Source organism: Chanos chanos, chromosome 1, assembly GCF_902362185.1.
Source record: "Chanos chanos chromosome 1, fChaCha1.1, whole genome shotgun sequence".
NCBI lineage: Eukaryota > Metazoa > Chordata > Actinopteri > Gonorynchiformes > Chanidae > Chanos > Chanos chanos.
The window spans coordinates 49,906,294-49,929,280 of record NC_044495.1 but is presented as its reverse complement, the minus strand read 5'-3'; the positions used below and the strand labels follow the sequence as shown (position 1 = coordinate 49,929,280).

Here is a 22,987-nt window from a genome sequence, read left to right as displayed (position 1 = left end):
GGGGTCCTTAAAAGTTGAATTCATCTACAATCATCCAGGTAATCTGGTGCCTTTTACAGCTAGACCACGGTTGGAAAAAAGGTTATGTAAATCACAGGCTAAATCTAATTGCTTCGAGCTTTCAAAACTACTACTGCTTTGAAACTAATTAGCAAGAAAGATTACACAGGAGCTTAAAGTTCCGGCTACTCAACATATCCATGGTCGACGCCGTTTGTCCATATGAGACGGTGTTCATCTAGCTTCTTTGTTCAGCGTCGTTATAACACTTCCTCTGTTCCAATTCAAAGTGGCTTAAAGGTACATCTTTTACAAAAAAACAAAACAAAACAAAACAGTGTTTTTAAAATGATAAAAGGAAAATAAAATATAATATTATAAATAATTATTGGAAAATATGTTCATGTCAGTAGTCATTACTGTCAAAATGATAGACTATAGATACCCAGTGATTCCCTCTAATATAAACGATGCAGCTCATCGCTTGCTATTGATATCTTTTTCTGGTTGTCACTGAGGGACTATGTTCACATATAAACATTGGGGAAGCATACAGCTGGGAACCGCTGTTGAAATGTTCTTAACATTTCTCCCTCTCTTTCAGCTTTGAAGTTAAAGTTTGTTTTCATAAGAAAAACATAAATCAAAGAGGATCCCCCCTAAAAGTTCCTGCAATTTCTTGGCAGAGGTGCAAGGCCTTCCCGCTCAAGATTCCTCTGAGGGAATTACTCCGGAATGGGAGGTTGAGTCGTTTTACAGATGTAAGACAATCATTTTCCTTGCTATTTCAACATAACGTAACAAACGCCTGGACAGCCTACACGTACATAGCAAATATATCCAAGACCATCATTATGAAGGTAAGTGTTTTCCAGTGGACTTCTCAAGTTTTCAATCTGCAGTTCTTACAGTTCAAGAAAAAAAAGTTTAGTTTCTTGCCTGACTACTGTACAGTGTAGCCTCAATGAAAACCAATGCATTTTTTCTATGATTATTACTTTGCATCATGCAATGTCTTAACCATGAATATGGCCTGTATTGCTTTGATGAAATCCAAAGACATTCTTCCTGGTATCTTAATTAATTCTATGGAGTACCAGAGGTGTTTTTGGCTCTTCTCTCTTTAGGACTTGCTCATAATTGCTCCATTATCTCTGTTATGGATGCTGTCCTTCATACCCCAGACCCAGTAAGTGGAACAACAGTGAATTTGTCATATTGTATGTGTCATTGACATAATTTATCCCTAGTACTTATGCATGGGTCACTGTAGAGGAACATTTGTTTTTGTATGGCTTTTGCCTTTTTTAAACAGGTCTAATCCCCAACCTGAGAATTAGCTATGTAACAATGCCAATAGCAACGTACAGCCAGCAGGCAAAGTAATGGAAAATCAAACCAGTATATGAATAAAGTGTCCTGCACTCTTTGCCTTCAGAACAACTTCAGTCCATCTTGGAATATTTATCTCTACAAATTATGAACTGTTTCTGGTTAGACAGTGGTTTAATTACTGGAACAAATCTGCCCCCGGACCACCCTCTGCCCTTTGGTGAAACTGATTGTTTCATTAAGTTGTCAGTAGAACTCTACAATCTTGCTAAATTGAGTAGGAATGTATTTAAATGAATTTTCTGGAGCAGAACCTGACCCATTCCCATGTATCACACCAAATTATACCACTAATACGACTCTTCCACCAATGTCAAGCCGTTGTTATGTGTAACATTTTTCAATGCTGGTTGGCTGGTTGTTGTCTATTACTTCATCACGAGCCAAAACAAATTCTTTGTATGCATGCCATACTTGGCAATTAAGTGATTCTGGTTTTGATTCTGATTAAACTGTGTGTTTGGGAGCAGTATTGTCTTGGAACTTGTGATTATCTTGAGAAAACCATGTTTGTACTGTAGGGGTTGCAAGAGTGCACCATTGCACAACTCGAGTACTCCTCTCCTGAAAAACTCGGAAGGGGGGGCACATATAGAGCAAAGCATTAATGATATAAAGATAACACTTGGTCCTACCTTACGCAATTGAAGTATGCATGATAACGACGATATTTTTACGTTATTGTTACCAACATTTCAAATTAGCCCAAGATAGAAAGTTCAGTCAACAACGTCTTTTTTTTTTCTTTTTTTTTTTGTTTACATAATATCTGCGTTCTCAGATTTACCCGGTTCAGTGTGGACGTATCGCCTAAGTGTTCTTATTGTGTTGAGATACAGCGGCTGTTTTTTTGTAAATTCGTTGAAACCTGCTCATCATTCGTAAGCCTAAACGACTTAAAAATGAAATTAGTCATATTTGTTTGCATCTGTTTTAACAACATTAACAACGTTGGTGTAGTAGCCTATATGACTCGATGTTAGAGCCATCCTTGAGAAATCCGTCCACAACTCACTATTGTTGCACGTTTATTTCATCACAACGACAGTTGCGAAAGAAAATTTGCACAATAAAATACAACAACAAAGCAAACAAACAATTGATATACCCTTTACTAGTGTCGCTATCCTTCGTCTTGTTTATCAAAGGCTCTAACTGGAAACTGAGTGCGCGTGAGATCTAACGTCACGCGATGAACGAGTTCACGATGTTATTGTAGAAACTCCAGAACTGATGTCACTGCTTGAGTACTCTGTGCAACCCCTGTTGTACCGTGAGATACAAAAATCGTGCACAATTAAAGTGACATCATATTTCTTTGCCATACCATGCAGAGTAACAACTGGATCCAAAGAGTACTCAATGAATGCTCATACATTACCAGATCCACCATTATGTGAGAACAAGAGCTGTGCGTTAAGGCTTAGTTCTCGTCAAAAAAAAAAAAAAGACGACGACTTGTTAGACAGTATTACATTTTGTCCACTGCCCAGGACTCTCAGTTTGTTTCCTTTTCTTTAAAATAAGCTATGTATCTTAAGTCATTTCAGAACATGTGTCCTTTTTATTAGTTGTTTCCTACATTAGCCCACTAATCATAACAACACAGATACTCATGATTACTAAGGATCTGCCACATGGTTACAACTGTGAATGTTGTTTTCCTACATCACTAAAAATCTGAATACTGATATGCATATTCATGAACTCAGTGTTTAGATATGCAAAATCACCCTTCTGTACTGGACCTCTACCTGCTACCCTGACGAATCAATCCTTTAATGCACTACTTGGTAACTAGTGATGTATACTTGGTAGTTTATATCACTCATACCTCACTCTCTTATTTTCCTTTAACTCACTTGCATGTGTATCTGGCCTGATAATGAACCTAGCAGTGGGACTTATGCTACAATCAGCTCCTCAATGGTTATTTGCTTAGTTTTGTGTTGGAAGTCGATTTAGATAGAAGCATCTGTAAAACGTATAAATGTAATGTAACGTGCAGTTCTGTTCCCTTAGATGTGTGAGTCCAGTGAACTGTCAGTGGGGACCTTATGGAGAGTGGTCACCATGTGACGGGTGCACAAAAACTCAGGTGAGATCATGTACAACCAATAACACGGCCAAACTTTTGACACACAGTCTCTAGGCCACCGCTCAGGGGTCTCAGAGTTGACCTTGGCTTGATTGATTCATGTCTGCAGTTTGATTAAAGTCCTAATCTTGTCGAACTCAGACTAGACCTGTTCACTCACCATCCGTTTTGCTCATTTGCCCTAGAGCTAGTGCTTCTCATCCTGTTCTTCAGGGTTTTGAGGATTTTTTGCTGACACTGCATATCCGTGTAAATTAAAAATATTAAAATTATCAGAGAAATGAGAAAGGCTGATGAGTTAAACACTGTAAATCTATTGACCTCTCACTTAAGCTCCTTGTTAGCCAGTCCTATTCCTACTGTCTGGTAGCATTGAGTCTGACTAACAGAAAAGGGGGGCGCTGTTTGGTGGTCTTGCAGACGCGGGTGCGTTCCATTGTGGTTTACCCTCAGTTTGGTGGTACTCCCTGTAGTGGAGGCTCAGTTCAGACCCAACCCTGTGAGACTGCCCAAGGCTGCCCCTTAGAGCAGGGCTGTGGAAACAGATTTCGCTGCCAATCAGGTAAATTCCCTCAAACTCTATGTCAAAGGAACTATTACTGCATGAGTGTCTATACAGGTGCATTGACAAATAATAATAAAATAATTTCGAAGAGAGCAATATTAACTCGCAGTTACTTTGTTAGTACACACTTGTTTTCACCTTCATTTTGTCTCTCTCTGAAGGGACCTGTATCAGTAAAGCTCTGGTCTGTAATGGAGACTCAGACTGTGAGGAGGATAATTTAGATGAGCATAACTGTAAAGAGGAAGATTCCAAGACTGTGTGTGACCTACACAAGCCTCCACCCCTTATTGAGGTTACTGGTTTAGGGTAAAATGTTTTCCTTTTCTTTACGCCTTCACACATACACTCACACACACACATGCATGCATGTGTGTGTGCATGTGCGTGTGTGTGTGTGCATGCATGTGCCAAGCCAAGCTCACGCTCAGTTCCACATACATATGACATGTTGTAATTCATCAGTCTCTCTCTCTCTCTCTCTCTCTCTTACACACACATGCTACAGTCATAAATCTGTGCTCTGCTATCAGAACACTGATGATTGCTCCTCTGTTATGTGCCTGATGACTGTCCATCCCTGTCAGGTTTGACGTTGTTAAAGGTCAGAGGAAAGGCAGCGTGATAAACACTAAGAGCTTTGGGGGACTATGCAATAAGGTGTTCAGTGGAGACCACCGGAAGTTTTACAGGCTGCCCCAGAGTGTTCTTCAGTATTCCTTTCAGGTGAGCCTGTTGTTAGATTCTTATTGACTTGAGAAATCTTGAATGAGTGAGTGCAGTAGGCAATTTGTCATTTATTAACAGGGTGGGATGGCCCAATGGTCAACAGGGGAGATGACTGACACTACTCTGTAGAGTATATAGGGGGATGGCAGATTAACACGGGAGATGCATTTTGGTCATTTTGGTAACAAGGGGAATGGCATCCCCCCTCATTCCCCTACAAATTGCCTATTGAGTGAGTGTGTAGAGAAACTTAAAAGTAGTCATGACTGAGTTATTAAAATGGAGTCTAAAGGATTTGATCAACTAAAACGAAAAGACACTTTTCACAGGAATGATCTGAAAACAGCCATGAATATTACAAACCTGCACTAAGTGCTTGAGGGCAACAGGGCTTTCTACCACAATATGTATAATAGATTGTATTATTTAAGGCTAAACCTTTTCAAAAGGCAATAAAAAAAGTAGTGTTTATGCCTGTTACAAGGACTGAAAAACATAATTCTAACATGCGCTTTTAAGCATTGTTTCATGTTTTCTAGGTGAAAGCAGAGAGTGATTTCTCAGATGAATTCTTCAAGAGCACATGGTCTTACGTGAAGCAAATTCAAGAACGGGAACAGACAACGGGCACAACTAAAGGATACCGTAACTACGACTTTAAAGATGCACTGGCAACAGTCAAGGTAGCCATTATGCTACTATGAAGAGTGTTTCTTGCCTTTATGCTGAAATTTGAAATATTTCAAGAGCAGTGTATTTTAAAATATTCTTCCATGATTCCATTCCTTTAGAACATGTTTGTCAGCCTTCCCATCTAAAGCCCTAAAAGACTTTAGGGGAATTCGATTCCATAAACAGTGTCAACGCAGCGTGTAGAATTGGATTCAAATAAAGTGTTTTTACAAAGACCACATTTTCAGCATTTAGCATTTAATCACATCATATTCAGTCATGTGTGTTTCTTTTTTATTTACGTATTTATATTTAATGTACGGCTCTGGACATTGATTTGTTTGATGTTTGATGACCTCTTTGCCAGGGTAACCATTTAATAGTGATTAAGAGTGACATTGAGGTGGCGCAGTTCCAGAACAGACCTCCAGAGTACCTCCCCCTATCTGAAGAGTTTTGGAGAGCTCTCTCCACCTTGCCTGTAGTCTATGACTATGCGGCCTACCGGAAAGTGCTCGAGAGGTTCGGCACCCATTTCCCGTCAAGTGGCACACTAGGCGGAAAGTTCCGGGCTCTACTAAACATTGATACAGACATCATGGAAAAGGAGCGTACGTCACCACTGCTACCTGTTGTTACTCTCTAAACATCCTGTCATTGGGTGGAACACATCCAGATTATGACCATGAATGATCTCATTATAATTAATATGCATATGGAATGCTGTATGCCTTTATGCAGCAGTTTTCATGTTAGATCCTGGAGTTTCTTTGCCCTTAAGAGTTAACAACTGAGATCTATGTCTGCAACAAAATATAACAACTATACATAGAATAAGCCCACAGAACATCTAGCACTAAAGCAGTTAATGCTCACTTTTAAAGAACTGAATACTGCTATTAGCCACCAGTTTGTAGGAGGCTCACTTGAAGTCCAGTGAGCTTAGACACTTTTCTGTTGTGATGTAATGCAGAGATTTAGCTCTTAGCAAGCTCTTATGTCGGCGTTATGTTTCCCGGATCACATATGCCAATGTCGATCACTTACAAGGGCGAGTCATAGAGCTGCAGATCCAAGGATGCTGGGCATAGTGAAGTTCACTCAGCAAGTTCACAGAGCATTTTACATATGTCTTAAAATGACTTGTATGACCTAAATCTGTCTCTTTTTTTTGTCTTTTTCCTCTGTATGAACAAAGTCTCTCAGAGAGAGGACTTCAAGGAGTGTGTCACACGTACACACACAATCTTTTTCTTCTTTAAGAAAACCACAACAAAATGCAGAGACTATAACAATGCGTTTCGCAGCGCTTTTGGTAAGGAACATGTTCTTCAACGAGATGCTCCTCCAGCAAAATTTCTTTCTTTTTACAGCTTTGAATTATACTGTTCAAACTGCATTGTACAAATTTTTTATGAACTTGTATTGTGTGTGTGTCCCCCACCCCCCCACCCCCTACCCCTATCCCTTACCCCCTTTTAATAACATCAACTAAACAGGACACAAAAATATAAAAGACCTGATTCAGGCTAAAGCAACTGGTGGATATTTGGGACGCATTGCTGCCCTTGAAGCGATAAAACTGGAGACAGCACACGAGAACACCAACAAATTTTCCGATTGGGCTGGTTCGGTAAAGGAAGCGCCAGTGGTCATTAAACAGAAGGTTAGATCAATCTTGGATTTTTTTCCCCCTCAAACCTCTAAGCCATTAATTTAAGTATATAAATATTGTAAATTGAATATTAGATTATTTCAGTGTCAAGTTATTATATCAAGTTAAATTAAATGAATAAATAAACATGTTAATGTCAGCCCCCCCCCCCCTTTACTTGGAAGTACAAGCAAATGACCAGATTAATGTAGATTTAGATTTATAAATTACTTTAACTGCTGTGCTAATTAACATTTTAGTTCAAGAGAACAACTGCAACCACATACACTGCCCGGCCAAAAAAAAAAAAAAATTATATATATATATATATCGCCATTTGGATATGGAGCCTATGGAGGCAGTGTTATGATCTGGGGTTGCTTCACTTGGTATGGTCTAGGCCTAGCAACGTTACGTGGCAACAAAATGAACTCAGCTGAGTACCTGAGTATACTGAATGACCAGGTTATCCCATCAATGGATTTTTCCTTGCCCGATGGCACGGGCATATTCCACAACGACAATGCCATAATTCATCGGGCTCAAATTGTGAAAGAGTGGTTCAAAGAGGATGAGGAATCATTTTCACGTGTGAATTGGCAACCACAGAGTCCTGACCTTAACCCCACTGAAAGTCTTTGGGATGTGCTGGGGAAGACTTTACGGAATGGTTCGACTCTCCCGTCGTCAAGATCTCGGCCAAAAATTAATGCAGCTCTTGGCGGAAATAAATGTTGTGACGCAGCATAAGGTTATCGACACAATGCCACGGCGAATGTGCGCCGTAGTCAAAGCTAAAGGCGGTCCAATGAAATATTAGTGTGTTTTTTTGGCCAGGCAATGTATTTTATTTATTTTAATATCCCGATTTAGCTGTTTAATTTCATTCTCAGTTCCCTGTCAAAAGCATTGAATGAATTCTGAAATGTATAACCCTACTTAAAAAGAACTAGGCTCAATAACGGTCACATGCTGCTGCTAACACTGGCTAACTTCAACTTTTTCTGTCCGTTGGGAAAAGCTGAGGCCCCTGTATGAGCTGGTGAAGGAAGTGTCGTGTGCTGGCATTAAGAAATACCACCTCAAGCGCGCCACTGAGACCTATTTGATGGAGAAACACCCTTGTCACTGTCAAGCTTGCCAGAACAACGGAGAGCCTGAGATGGGGGATAATGACGTGTGTACATGCGTGTGTAAGCCAGGAACTGAGGGACCCGGTTGCCAAATAGGCAAAGAGGTGGATCAGCTGCCCGGTGCGCAAGTTCATTTTTTAAAATACGCGTTTGCTCTTGAAATGCTTTTCCACAGAGGAGAGTGCCATATAAACTAAAGCATTTAGCAATGATCAAAGTAAAAGAATAAATAAAAGGAAAAGAACATGTGTCTTAAAAATGTGTCCCACGTCCAATAAGTTGCTGTGTAAGATTTGCTTTCAGTTAAAGTCGTTTTATAATATGCACTGCTGTGTTTAAAATGAAGCTTTAATATTTTCACCTATCTGAAACAATCAAACAAAAACTCTTATACCAATATCAATTACTGGAAGTTTTTTTTTGTTACGGACACTCTAAAAGCTAAAACTGTCTGCTTCCAGCTGAAGACTGCTGACTCACTGTCATTGCGGTGAAACTGTTTGTCATTTGTCCCTCAGGACTCATCCATGGGGGCTGGACTTGCTGGTCAGCCTGGAGCGGCTGCTCTGGAGGCAGGAAGAGGAGAACTCGGACATGTAGTCGTCCCACTCCTTCAGGGGGAGGAAAGTACTGCAACGGAGAGCCTGTGGAGACTTCCCCCTGTGATGGTGAAGAGGATCTGAACTACTTGCGGTGAGAGTTCTTAAAGACTGGTCAATTTGATGTTTGCCCATACTAACAACAAAAAGGTACAATGGTTCAACATGTACGGTGTCTTAGCTGAATCATGTCACCATGTCTGTAATTCAAATTCTTCATGAGGATTAGTTGAGTACTAGTATAATCAAATATATGATATACCTCTCTCATAAAAAAAAAAAAAAAAGCCAGGAAACCCCACAGGAAATCACCTCTTTTCCACTAATATAATATAATATAATATAAAATAATATTATATAATATGCAGGGTCAGTTCTGAAGGATGTTTACCCAGTCCAATTCTTCATGTATGTTTTCTGACAATGGAAACTCAATTGGAAAAGCAAACAGCACGTGCACATGCAATAATATGTAGTTCCTTTTGTGGGTTCAGGATACCTACACAGGAGCCTCTTGCATTACTTTGATCTAATGTAGAGATGTATGAATGTATTTATTCTCTGTGATATAAATTATGGTTGAATTATGTTCATTTCGTTTCCAGTGAGATGGAGCCTCACTGTTTTGATTCGTCTTTGATGCCAAGGAAAACTTGTGGAACGCCTCCCTCCTTGGTTAATGGGTTTGTTCTGGTAAACAAAGTACAAACATCCTCCAATCAGCTGCGTCATGAATTATTTTATGCTCTTGTTTTCACCGTGCAGTCTCTGTGTTGAGCAACTATGATACAATACAAATATGAAAGAACAGAGATTTTAAAACACTGTCAGGATTTCAACACTGCAGTTCAATGTCAATGAGGCCAGTATGAAAAAAATGCCAGGGGAACTGCATGCCAGGGGAACTGCATTTACTCCAAAGTAAAATCATATAGATATTGTTAATTATACATATGTATATAATAGAAATTTTTGTGTCGAAGAATCTGTCAAATACATGTAAAAAAAAAACCTGTTGTTTGGTAACTGATCTGTTTGTATATGGCATGTCTAGATGTATTGACTTGACACAACATGACCATGTTTTTGTTATCTGTGTCTGTAAATCCAAGCAACCCAGAGATGTCTATATCGTGGGCAGTAAAATAGAATACACCTGTATTGAGGGATACCATCTCCTTGGCGACCCCATTGCTGAATGTACTGAGGATCAAAAGTGGGAGAGACATGCGATGGAATGCCGCAGTTAGTATCCTTCTGTTTAGTCTTTATCATTAATCATATTCCATCTATGTATTCCATAATGTGACCATGACATCCCAGCAACCTAGTGAGAGAGTAGTTTATCACTCTCATACTGATATTCACAGAGACCTTTACTGCAAAGAAAACCCTGGAAGATACTTGTCTTTTAGAATACATTCATATAAATATGTGAATTATGACTTTGAACTCTGTCAGTTAATAGCGCCTAACATAAATATGTTTAGTGACCCTCAGTGTGCACCTCTGTTACAGCCTGTTCCTGTTGAACAGAATTAAGGAAAGCCCGTGATCCGATCGCTTGATGTTCGCTTTATTAGACTTCATGTGTCATTTTCATTTGCTGTCCAGGGAAGAAAACATTTATCCACCAGTCAGTCCAGATGTGAATCATTTTTTTTCTTTCCCCCTCTGCTCTGACAGGCACTATGTGCTGGACTCCTCTTCTTCCTGACGGAATCGCAGGCAGCCCCTTGAAGTCAAACTACATAATTGGAGAGACAGTCCAGCTGTCGTGCCCTGCTGGTGGAGCTCTTGTGGGACCAGCGGAGATCCAGTGCAGCTCCAGCCTGTTCTGGATACCAAACCCAAAGGACGTAACATGCCAAGGTCCAGGTAATATTCTCAAAATACAATAGGGAATTCTGCTTGGGTTTGCAATTTTGTTAAGCTTTATTTTTAGTTTTCATTTTTGTCTTAGTCCTCTCTGAATTTCTTTTTTTTTTTAGCAACAAATACACAAGTTAAATATGACTTTCAACTAGATTATAATTACAACCAAATGATGGATATGCCTATACTGGTGACATGTAATTGCTCCCTCTCCCTCCAGTTCGGCCATTCAGTACTCTTGAGTTCTCAGTCCACTAACTGTCAATTATTCCATCATTTGTTATACCTGGTTTCTGCTCATTTACTTTGTTTGCTTTTGTGTATGAATACCCCTTAGTTTGTTCTGTTCTTTGCAAGGTTTTGACTTTGTACTCAGCAAACTGAGCATCGCTATTAAGTTAATTTGATCTGTGATTAATTCTAGGTGCATTCATGCTGTCCTGTTCAAATCCTGTTGCCCCTGCTCATCTGTTCCTGTGTCCATTGTTAGAACCCGTCTGTTTCATAAAACCTGAGTGACTTGCACGTGCATCCAGTTTTCCTTCATCTTCCTGACACGATTACATGTTGTCCTCTTTCCTTTTATCCAGCGCCCACAAAAATTCCAGATGAAGTACTGTGTCAGCCATGGGAAAAAAAGGCAAAGGACAAATGTGTGTGCAAAGTGCCGTATGAATGCAAGTATGATCAACCATTTTCTCAACACTCAGCACAGTCTTTTCACTCCATGCCTTTTAATACCCCGTTCCCTTCTATCAGATTGTTCATATGTTCATTCATCAAGCCTTTTCAATTAAAGTTCCATAGTATTCATGCAGATGGATCAGTGTGATGGATCTAATGGATCTGACCTCATTTTGAGCGTGTCGTATGTTAGAAAAGCCCTTTTTGGAAAAAAAAAAAAAATGTCTTTTTTTTTTTTAATGTATACGTGTATGCGTTTTAAAGTGAGAATGTCTTTTGGTGTAAATTGGTAGGCCATCTCTAGAGGTTTGTGCGACCAGCGAGAGGACCAGGCGCACAGACCGCTTGACCGCGTGTAAGGTCCATGCTCTGTGGTGTTTGGGGCAGAAGTACAGTTTGGCTGAGGACGGCGCCTGCAAACTGTCGACATCCTCGGATAATTCCTGTCCCGACTGTCAGCTTTGGGAGAGCTGCGATGGTGAGGATTCCGCACCGAGCCGAACAGACCGATTATAGAATTCACATCCTTTTAATGAGATGCTGATTAATAGTATCTGAGATCATTAAATGAAATGAAACTCGTTTTGTCCTCAGGACAGGGCTCAATTAATTTTCTACTCGGTTCATTTCGGACTTCAGATAACACAATGGAACTCAGTGTGCCAATATTGGCAACGCTAAAATGACTCCCACTTACCAGCATGACATGACAGTTACGGGACTTTTCAAGTTTGGGTTGACAAAGCATGTTTTACCCAGAATTTTGGGACAGATAACACTAATGCTATAATCATATGAACTTTTACGGCTGAGAATGTGCTCACATGATTTAGTTCATTTCACTAATGACGGTGGACACCGATCACATTTCATCCATCAATCTCAGTGAATATTTATGTGACCTGAATTTCAAATCTATACCAGAAACCTGAATGACTTTTGTGACTCTGAACGGTTCTAACATTGCAATACAAAAAAAAAATGTGTTTGCAGAACAAACTGGCAAGTGTCGCTGTAAGACGCCTGAGGAGTGCTCGAGTCTGGGCCCGTGGATCCAGGTGTGCGCGCGTCTAGATGGTGGCTCCGAGGCGCTGACACTGACAGAATGTGAGGCGGGACTGTGGAGGTGCAAGGGAAAACAGGTCCAGATCATCAGCCTCCAGCGCTGCCAATCAGAGCCTACGTTAACACCAGGGCCATGATTTTTTTTTTTTTTCTTCCTTTTTTAATTTGTTGTCCATAATCTGTCTCTTTATAATCTGTGTATTAGTCACTGTATGTATAAACTCCATGTGTAATCCCATAAACTGAAAAAACATTCAAATACACAACTAAATATATTTACCTTGGTAAATCCAACCTTCCTAGTGATTATTTTGCCAACATTCATATTGCGTCATTTTAGGTGCAAATCTAAATCAGTTTATTAGAGCATAATTTCAACCAATTTCTGTTCACCTTCTCAAGCCTCTCCCCCAAACCTGGAGAAAAAAAGTCTGTGTAACGGTAAAGTTGAGCGAACCAATGGCGTTGCATTTTTTTTTGTCCTCATTTCCATCTCCTGCTTGGGCATATTCACCCCCCTTTTAATAAGGCAGCTCTCTCTCTCTCAAAGCGCTGCCAAAACTCCTGACAACCAGCAGGGTCCCAGCCAGCAGCTCGGTGACAGGGCCAAGTCATTAAGCTAACTGCTCTGTTTGTCCCTCTGTACAAGCTCCATTACCGACTGCTGAAAATTAGAGCTAATGCATTAGAAATGAACTATCCATATTTATGATCTTCCTTTAAATGTCCAGGCATTTGTAATTATGAATATTGATATTCAGCCCAAAAAAAAAAAAAAAAAGAAAAGAAATGATAGTGGAAGTGATCATTTTTCAATTTAAAAATTGGGCAGACAGCTGTCGTTTTGTATGACAGTACGAGTCTGATCTCACCTGGCGTTCTCAGATTAAAACCTGAAAAATACAGAGGTCGTCTATTAATATCTTACATCCATCCTGGTATCTCACTGTCTCTATATTACCGCTGCATAGTCTATCATAAATTAAGTTTTATTTAGATACACACTGTGTCAAGGAGTATTCATATGTACTTTGGTGAGGTTATGTGTTTCAGCTCACGTTGTGGGTGACACAGTGACCTCTTGTGGTATATTTCTATTCCATAACTATAACTATCTTTCAGCTGTCCCCATGTCGTATATATATGTCCGTGCAAGAAGAATTAGGAGAAGCTGAATGGCATTGTTTGCACCTGTTGCAAGCAAGTATTTATATTATGTTACACTTGTGTTGCACGTTTGCATACACTTCATTTCCACGTAGGAATTTTCCAAATCTGTCTTGACCTTCAGAAAATACACTCTTCTTCCAGCTGCACTTTAAGGATTTGGTAATGTAGCAATGTTAAAATGTAAAGAACATCCATATTTTTTTTTTTTGAAAAAGAGAGAGGGAGAGAGAGTGTGTTTATTATCAATGTACAGTGACAGTGAGCTTTTAGTTTCCACTACAGATTCTGCTGCACCATGCTTCACACATTTAGGACTAATTTTAATAGGCAAGACCCATGCTATGTGTCTCCAATCTGGCCATGACTGTGCCAGATGGAGAGAGATGCCACCTGTCTTCTGCCAAACCCCGTAAAAGAATTCACAGTTTAAAAAAGAATCCCGAGCACTAGGTTTGCATCATGTGAATATATATATATGTATATATATATATTTATATGTACAACTCTAATATTTCAATTTAATAGATATATTTTATGTACAAAGGCTTTTTCAGGTATTATATATTTCTAGAGGCTGAAAAACAAATTAGGTACAGGTTTTCGGTATGTGGAAGACTAAATAAAGGTATTGTGAAATAGCAAAATAAGACAAGAAACATCCCACATTCTTACACGGTGCTGACTAGGACTCAGATGGAAAGAAATGTTAGAAAGCTGTGCTGTGTGCGTCTATAAATACAATATGTTAACCTCTGTGGCGTTCTGTACTTACTTAAGAGTTTGTTTTGTACCTTATCTATCTCGGCCAAAGCACTTTCCCAACATGGCACAGTTAAAAAAAGCACTCCTGCAGTTGAACCCTAAGCACAAAGCTCATGGAAATGAGTGAAGACAGTAGGTTCTATCTGTCTTAACCAAAATGTGTTTTGCCAGCATAAAGAAGAAGCTTACATTCTTTTAGAAAACTTTTTTTTGATGTCAGATGTCTTAATTGTATATCAACATGTCTATATGCATAAGGACTACTGTGTTCACATTACAAGTATCAACAAGTAAGAAATTTCGGACAGCCCATACCCAAAAAACAAAAAAAGACAAAAACGAAAAATGAAAACATTGTTCTGAAAATGGCAGTAATACTGTCACATCACACATATCGAGGACTTGTGGGAAATGGAGTCCTTTTGCGGCTTGAATTCGCAGGAGAGGAAAGGCTCTTTAACTTGACACAAGACAACAGAGCCCAAAGAAACGCCTCTTCCTCTGTCTCACCAAGGGATATGGTGTCAGGTTCAGCAAACTGCTGTCATCTGTGCAAAATAAACAAAAAAACAACAACAACAACAAACAAACAAACAAAAACATGCTCAAGTCAGATATTTCAGAATAGCTTAGAGCAGCTTCTCCTACTTGACAGCATGTTTTGATTCTTGTCTGGCTCTAAGGCGAAGGAACCAGCTGATCAAGGCATTAGTGGTCAAGTTGAATTAGGTGTGTTTACGCTTTGCTAGAAAGAAAATATCTTGTCCGTTGAATTCCCTAGGCTGGAAATAAGTGACTCTGGCTGAAAATATTCTATCTGATAACGAATACTTAAAAGCCACAGAACTGCTTAAAACGCTTGTCAGTATGAGGACACCTAAAACAGGTTTCAAATGTGTTAAGGTGCACGAGTGTGTTGTGTTATGGTATAAATCATCAGTGTAGGCACTGTCGTTCAAAACATATTGTTTAACTCCTACACAGCGGGCCATGAATATTTACAAGGATTATCAAAACAATAGCCAGTACCTTGTCCTCCTTTCATTCTGATTGAAACATACAAAAACGCAAACTCGATCAGTGTCAGGATTTTACACATTCATGAAAAAAAACAACCTATCATTACATTAGAATTTGTTACTGTACGTAAAGTAATCCCATTAAAATGTGACAATCTTGGATAAATCAACTCCTACGCGTCTCAGGCTAACATTAAGAGATAAAATATAAGAAAAAAATAAGAACAGAGCCTTATCTCAGTGTTACAACTGTGTATGGAAAACATCCAAATAATGATATTTATTCTCATACTGTAAAGCTTCAGATGAAAATAATGTTTTCAAAAGGATGCCCTTGAGTCTCTCACCTTTACCAACACTTTATCAAAAGAAAGCAACAGTTAGCAATCACAAATGTACTTAACGTAACTGGCTTACTGTACCTTGGTTCTTCAGTGGTAAAGGCATCGTCTCCCTGAGTTTACTTAGTAAGTTCTTCATCTCCCTCATGTCCCTGAGAAAGATTAAAAAAAATAAAAACGGTGCGTGAAATAGCAGCAATATTCCGGTTACCATTACTTGTCTGTGTTTGGCTGCTGTCTCCCTGAATGCTCAAAGACAAAAGTTTACAGAGGCGCAGGTCTACAATGAGATACCATTCATCAAACATGAACGAATTATCGATTTGAAGCCTTTGCATGTTCAGTCAGGTCCTCGTGCTTTCACCTTGATCTCCCTCACTCCCTATCCTTTGCCCCTGAAGATCCAGAAGGACTAGATGGGTCAAAGTTAATCAAAGACCTACATCACCTGATTGCCGTCTATACATAGTCATCATTCTAATGTTCTCACTTATCTGGTCTGATAAAGATCATGGTTGAAGAAAGTAAAGAACTTTAAAGATTAGGATCTTAAGCCTGAGCCACTCCCTCAAAATCTTTCCAAAAAAAAAAAAAAAAAAACATTCAGCCCAAGATGTTTTCCAATCACCTCTCTATGTTGTCGATGTCCGTGGAAACCAGGAGGTAGGACTGAGGGTAGTCCATCGGAGAAGAGGACGTGTCCTCAAGGATGGGGATGTCTGAGCTTTCGTCCATTTTGCTCTCGATCCTGGCTGGTCCTGAGGTGTCCTTTCCTGTAACACACCCGGACGCAGCACCAACAATGTGAAGCCTGACTTCCTGAAGATCTTACAAACTAGACAACCGAAGACACACTCTAGAAACTTACAAAATATACTGATGCGGCAGTGTATTTGGAGCATTCAAAAAACTATCGGCTATCTGTGTATGGGACCTTATTCAAATTCAGGTTATGTGTTCTTGCGTCTCCATTCATTACTACTGCTACTTCTTTGGGAATCCACACAGCAGGTGGGTAATGACCAAATATGTTCTCAAAGTCTCTGTTTTTGTCTTGCATCCATCCATTGGGGATCCGCTCTGTTGCAAAAGGGAGTTTTTGGAGAACCTAATTCTGGAAGCAATCCCGAAGTGTTTCTGACTTACTGTTCCAAGATATCTCCTGGACTGGTTTTTCTCTCTCTTTGTTTACCGTACCTTTCCTGTGGAGCTGCAGTGATCCCAGTAGACACACAGACTTAAGCATCTCAGTGAGGTACATTTCAAGACAGCACTGAAGCTGGATAAAGAGTCTGCAGATCTCAGGGTGAATCTCTCCATCCTCTGGGCTGGAGAGAAAGAAAGAAAGAAAGAAAGAAAGAAAGAAAGAAAGAAAGAAAGAAAGAAAGGGAGAGAGAGAGGTAAGAAAGGAGCATGTCTGTGTTAAAGCATGTTAGGGCTAAACTCAAAAGCCCTGATGCCAGTAGTTCACAAAGAACTCATTACTGAAAATGCAGACCTGACAACATTTCTAACCAAGTCTAGTTTTCAGTCTGTTCCCAAACAGTATTAGCTGATACCATTGAACTCTGTCAAAAGGAGAGGTCCAAAAAAAAATACATGTACATGACTTTTATGTCTGCTGGTCCAGTTGTTTTGACGGGTTTGGGGGGGTGAGGGTGTGAGACACCTGAGGAAGAAAAACAGAATTCAGCGCTAATCAGCGCCACACAATGGGAGCTAATGGCAGGAAGAAAAAAACACTGTTTGAACTATGGTCTAAATCACATCAGATTAGAGGCAAAAAACATCTTTGGTCAGGGTTGCTCTGTGGTCCCTCTGAATCCGACACAAATGCAGCTCCGGAGGCCCCAGACAGCATGCTGCAGGACAAGCAGAGCAGAGGGGGTTTTTTTTTTCCCTCCGTTTCTCAGAAACTGACAGATAGAGCAAAACCCAGCACTGAACATAATCAACTCAAATTTAGCATTTACTGTCGCTGCTGTCGTCTGAGCTGACTCTTGTTTGAAGATAATCCATTCAAATATGTTTTTTTTTTTTTGCCAGTAAAATATGGGTATGCAAAAATGTGTAGGGGTAATTGTTCATTTTTGTGGTCTTGTCCATCACTTTTGTTCAGGTCCACCAATCAATCAATCAATCAATCAATCAAGTGTTCCTTAAAATGATTACGCTTCTTTTCATTTATGAGCAACATTCCATATCTTATTCTGCAGACAGACATGTCAAGGTGGTATACTACACATAAACAGCTGACTCTTTACAGAAGACATACAAGAAAAAAAAATAAGATTACCCACAGATGACCAAAAATTAACTAACATCCTTCTGAACTGTCAGTATCAGCTTTCAAATTGCAAATTCACAAATTACAAACATAAAACTCAACTCATTCTCAGTTGAGTAGTTCAGTACCCGAATGTGATCCATTTTTCAGTAAGCCACCCAAAAAAGCCTTAAATTTAAAAAAAACAACAAAAAAAAAACCCTCTCATTGTTTGCCTATTCATCGTTCACAGTAAATGGGTTATTAGACGCTTGTTACAGACACAAATGGCATTGCTACAGCCAAATGCATCAGCTAGATGAACAGTTTTGTCACCTCCGTCACCATTAGACATTTAAATGTGTCACTGCATTGACACACGCATCAGGCTATCTCATTCAGGCTCTGATTTTAAAAGATAAAAATGAAAGAGACAATCTGGAGCCTCCATGTAAAAAGCCACACGGACAGCTGATAATTCAGAAGCCTTTTAAGGTGGATGAGGAAACAAGAGGAAGGAAGATCTGGCTGAGAAGGGAGTGGATGATGGGGAGTCGAGTGTAATCATATGAAGTTTGTATCCGGGTATGTTTTATTGTGTTTTGGCTCAAAACGGGTATCGTCAGCACTATCATGTTACAGGCCGCTGTCATGGATGGACTTGAGCAGAGCTTTAAGTTCTCACCTTGAGGCCACCATGTCATGGGCACTTCTGTTCTTGCCCGACATACGAACACCTGACTCTAAACTGACAAATTATCAAGCCCTTGATAAAACTGAATCAAGTGCGACAGTGTCTGACTACATTGAAAATGTGCTGGACTTAGACGCCTCGAGGAAGAGACTGAGAATGCAGGATGAAAGCATAAAATGGAGCTCACTGTATAGACAAGTTTGATTCAACGATGCTCAAAATATGGTGTATGGAATCTAATGGAAACAGCAATTCAAATAGCAATTTAAGAATCAAATAGCCAAATATTTAGAAAAAACCCCATAAACCTCCATCTTCCTTTGATTCAAATATCCCCTTTGTATAATAATAAAATAATATTTTAACAAATCATATTGTATTGGTATTTTGAGTCCTGGTCATTTGCCCATGAACTAAAAGGCATGAGACAAAGGATAAAAGGTTCAAAACAAAAATGTGCTTTAGAAAGTGACACCAGGCTGTACCAGGTGTGTTAGCAGTGAATATAACATTAATTCACTGTGGCAGAACAAGCTGACTGAAACATTGCAAGGTGGCCAAAAAATGTTATTGTTGTTGTAATGTTGCTAACTGTACATCAATTAACTTAACTGAAGCTTATTACAATATAAGTGAGGGCAGGGGTGAGTAAAGCTCTATAACTGAATGGTCAGACCTGTTCTGCTGTATACATGTATATGTATGCAACTGTGTATTTCAAAGCACTGTTGGTTTTAGCATTCGTATCTTCAGCTTTTTTATCTAGTGTTCCAATGCTCACTGGAATTAACCTTGAGATGGAAAAGCAAAAAAAAAACCCATCTTTTGGTGTCCTGTGAATTCTTACTAGTGTCAAAAGTAAGAGTTATTTGACATGATTTGACATGATTTTTGACAAGTCAAACAGATAATTAATCATAATGAAGCTGATGTGTCTATTTATACTCATTATTTGTTTGTATGAAAATATTGACCTCAGAAACATATTGTATAAACAGAGGATAAATCACATATTTGTGGAATCCCATCTCTTGTTAGCCCATTATACATTGCATTGTGTCTGATTAAAGCTTTACAGTTGTGAGTCATGTATTTTAACAGCAAAAGTCAAAAGCAGCCACAGACAATGACTAATGAATGATTACAAAAACACCAATTGAAGTTTATTTAAAATAGGATCTATTTTAGCATTAAAAGTGAATCATTTTACTGTCAAAGTATGACAATACGTACAACAGAATATAAAAAGTATGTGTTAATATAAAATACTCAGAAGCATCATATTACGATTCTTCATTACATTTATTTAATTTGAAGCAGAATTTATTTTACCTTGAGTTCAACAGCTAACGCAAACTAACTAACGCGGTCCTTAATTTTCCCTCTGAATCATGGGAGAGGATTTTTAAAGACATGAGAAAACTACTTATTTCACAGTTATCTGTCATGTCAGCTATGATCTCGATTAAAGAGGAATTAAAAAAAATTAAGAAAGATTAAGACAGCCATTCATTTTGCCAATATCTGGTGTGAGGTGACCAAACATCGAAAATTATATATATATATATATATATATATATATATATATATATATATATATATAATTTTTTTTTTTTTTTTCTTTTTAAATGCACTTTTAAGACGAAATAGGGATGTCTGAGAGGAGAGAATATAAACATTGTTTGAAAGGTATCTCTTCTCTGACTGAAAGATGTGCAGGCATCAATTGTCTAAAATATAGTTTTGGGCCTAAATTAGATCCCAAGATGTGAGAGAACTGTTCTCTGATATGAATTGAGCATGGCTCTATCTGTATGGGCTGTTTATACAACTTTTAGGTTGCAAGCCTTTTTTTGTTTTGAATATTGTTTGAAAAATCGAAAAACAATGCTTCCAGTACTGTTGGGTCTGAGGTCCCTGACAATATTCTTTATATATATGAGGGATTTTTCTCTTGCATGGGTTAGAACAACAAACAGCAAAACCAACAGGTAAAATCTGCCACGAGGGCAGCTGTAACCAGACATAAGGTTTCAAAACACTTTTAAACAGCCTGTTAAACATGACAGATACATATTATGACAGATCTTAAACTCAACAATATTTTTGTAAATTTCAAAACCATTGCTTTGTATCATCCTCACTAGCAGATGACCTTAGATAAACCCTCCCAAAGGAGGTTAAGGTCCCTTGAGGGAAAGGATATGAAAACACAGCAGCTATGGGGATAGACAAGCAAATAAGATAGCACTCACAAAGACAGCAGATAATTCTAAGGACAGAGCTATCTGAGGTTTGAAAAGAAGACAAATGACGTCACTGCCAATTGCCCTACTTTCCAACCTCATCCCAAATCTGGGCAGGTAACACTCCAGTGGGTTCTGTCCACAAAAATCACAAGGTCTAAATAGTACTACTACTACTGCTACTACTACCACTAGTAGCCTACTTCTGCTACTACTTCTATTACTTCTAAAACTACTACTACTAACTTTTCTCCCTGGCCTTTACATCACACATAAATGTGAATCGTAAGTGAAACCGCTCATCAGTATATTCTTTTTTTATTTATTTCACGCACCAAATTCAAATTACACTAATACAAAAGGCACACGACTGTCATTTAAATCTCCCTGTTTACAAGGACAGCACTGATTAGTTCTGTATTCAACGGAAGATGGACGATTTTCGTTAAAAATCGGAAAGGCTGGTGTAAATCGTTCAATGATTCGGTCTATAGCATTCGTTTTAAAAAGAGTCTGGACCAATGTACAGTTTCATTTTCCTACTGAGAATAATGACAAAATGACAAGCTTCTTTTAACCAGGTATAAGTGGTTCTTTACCCCGAAATCGCAGACAGGTTCTGGTGTGCTGCTCGCGCCATCTCACAGCCTCTCGTGCGCGTCTTGTGCATCTCCGCGCGTAGCGAAGGGCAGTCGACAGATATCTCACCGATAGATATGACCAACTCCCGATAGAGGGCCACGAGAGTATTGAACTCCTGAACAACCTGGTGGGAGAGGTGAGAGGAAAGTGTACAGCAAATAAAGAATTTCCAAACATTATTATTGTTATTATTGGTATTATTAGTCATTAGTGGTATTATTACAACTAGTATTGTTCTTCTTCACCTTGCTGATGTCGATATAAGCTACTTCGGCAACTCAATATGAGAGGACAAAATAGAAAACACCCACAAGATATACGATGTATTCTTAAGATAGCCTACTAACGACATCGATAAATATTTTATGCCTCAGGCAATGGGATGGACTAAACGATTCATGCGAAAAGAAGAGTAACGAATTGACTCTGCGGCAGAAAAAAAGGTGCTTAAAATCAAACACACACAAATATTCTTTGGGAGAATGTACCCTATGTAAACACACAGACACTTTCCGTTGCATTTCAAAATTAATTGAGTGAAGTGGGAGTACATGAGTCAGACGGGTTGATTTTTTCTCGGTACTTGCATAAAATAAAGCCTCAGGCTCATTGCAGGGACGAAGCGAATAAACAAGAGAAAACCTGCTGTTATAAATTCAGTGTTGCACACAGTATGCGGGAAAACCTGAAGAGACTCTTCGGCAAACAAGCATCCGCACTGATTCTGCCCCAAAGAGCGACATTTACGCCGATTGAAAATCGTTCCAGAAAACGAGGAGGGTGTAAATACCTGGGGTGCAATTACCAGAGTAACGACCAGGACGGGTCACAGAGAGCTCAAAAGAAGCATGAAGCTAAGATTTTCCTGCGACAATATATTTGTCAATAGTAGTTTACGACGCAACCTCACGAACAAGTTTAGAGATGTAGAATATTACATCAGCACAAAATTGTAGAACAAAAGATGTGAGCGCAAGTAAGCCCATTGTGCCTCGTTGAACGATGCTGGCATACCTACCATTCTGCAGTCGGCTACTGCACGCTGAGCTTCGGCGCTCTCTCTGCGCTCCGACTCTCTGGAAGGAGGCTTGCCTATTTGAAAAATGGTCCCGGCTGTTCTGGGGCGGTTTTTGCGCCCATTCGGTGCAGAACTCATGCATACACATCAAGTGATAAAGCTGCTCTGATGTAAAATAGCCTACTGCTAATCCTATACCCCCCAACTGTTTTGCATTCGCTTTTTGATATCTTCCTCTATCTGACGCTAAAGAGATGAGGGGGTATGTAGCTGATTAAATGTTAAAGCGGGTCTTTTCGCTGGTTGCCGTTTACGCACAGGAGTGGAGGATGAGCGCTCGCAAATCCTCTCTGCATTGCCACG

The 22,987-nt window shown here is 39.3% G+C and overlaps 2 protein-coding genes across 3 annotated transcripts; one reads left to right on the top strand and one right to left on the bottom strand.

The window, feature by feature from the left end:
• Nucleotides 1-854: 854 nt before the first annotated feature.
• On the top strand, nucleotides 855-12,603 carry c7a (complement component 7a). The gene is made up of 18 exons (XM_030764922.1): nucleotides 855-860; nucleotides 1,128-1,189; nucleotides 3,415-3,490; nucleotides 3,911-4,052; nucleotides 4,217-4,364; nucleotides 4,643-4,781; nucleotides 5,324-5,467; nucleotides 5,824-6,067; nucleotides 6,655-6,771; nucleotides 6,956-7,122; nucleotides 8,132-8,363; nucleotides 8,762-8,936; nucleotides 9,448-9,535; nucleotides 9,955-10,087; nucleotides 10,529-10,720; nucleotides 11,308-11,398; nucleotides 11,695-11,879; nucleotides 12,395-12,603. Exons 1-18 carry the CDS (start codon nucleotides 855-857, stop codon nucleotides 12,601-12,603), a joined length of 2,550 nt encoding a protein of 849 aa, XP_030620782.1.
• Nucleotides 12,604-14,854: 2,251 nt separating this feature from the next.
• On the bottom strand, nucleotides 14,855-22,762 carry rgs7bpa (regulator of G protein signaling 7 binding protein a). Of its 2 annotated transcripts, XM_030788328.1 has the most exons (7): nucleotides 22,625-22,762; nucleotides 21,564-21,730; nucleotides 17,694-17,699; nucleotides 16,956-17,086; nucleotides 16,387-16,531; nucleotides 15,840-15,910; nucleotides 14,855-14,946 (listed from the first exon to the last, which is right to left on the bottom strand). In XM_030788328.1, exons 1-7 carry the CDS (start codon nucleotides 22,760-22,762, stop codon nucleotides 14,855-14,857), a joined length of 750 nt encoding a protein of 249 aa, XP_030644188.1. The 2 variants fall into 2 exon arrangements, with proteins under 2 accessions (XP_030644188.1, XP_030644196.1); XM_030788336.1 differs by lacking the exon at nucleotides 17,694-17,699.
• Nucleotides 22,763-22,987: the final 225 nt, after the last annotated feature.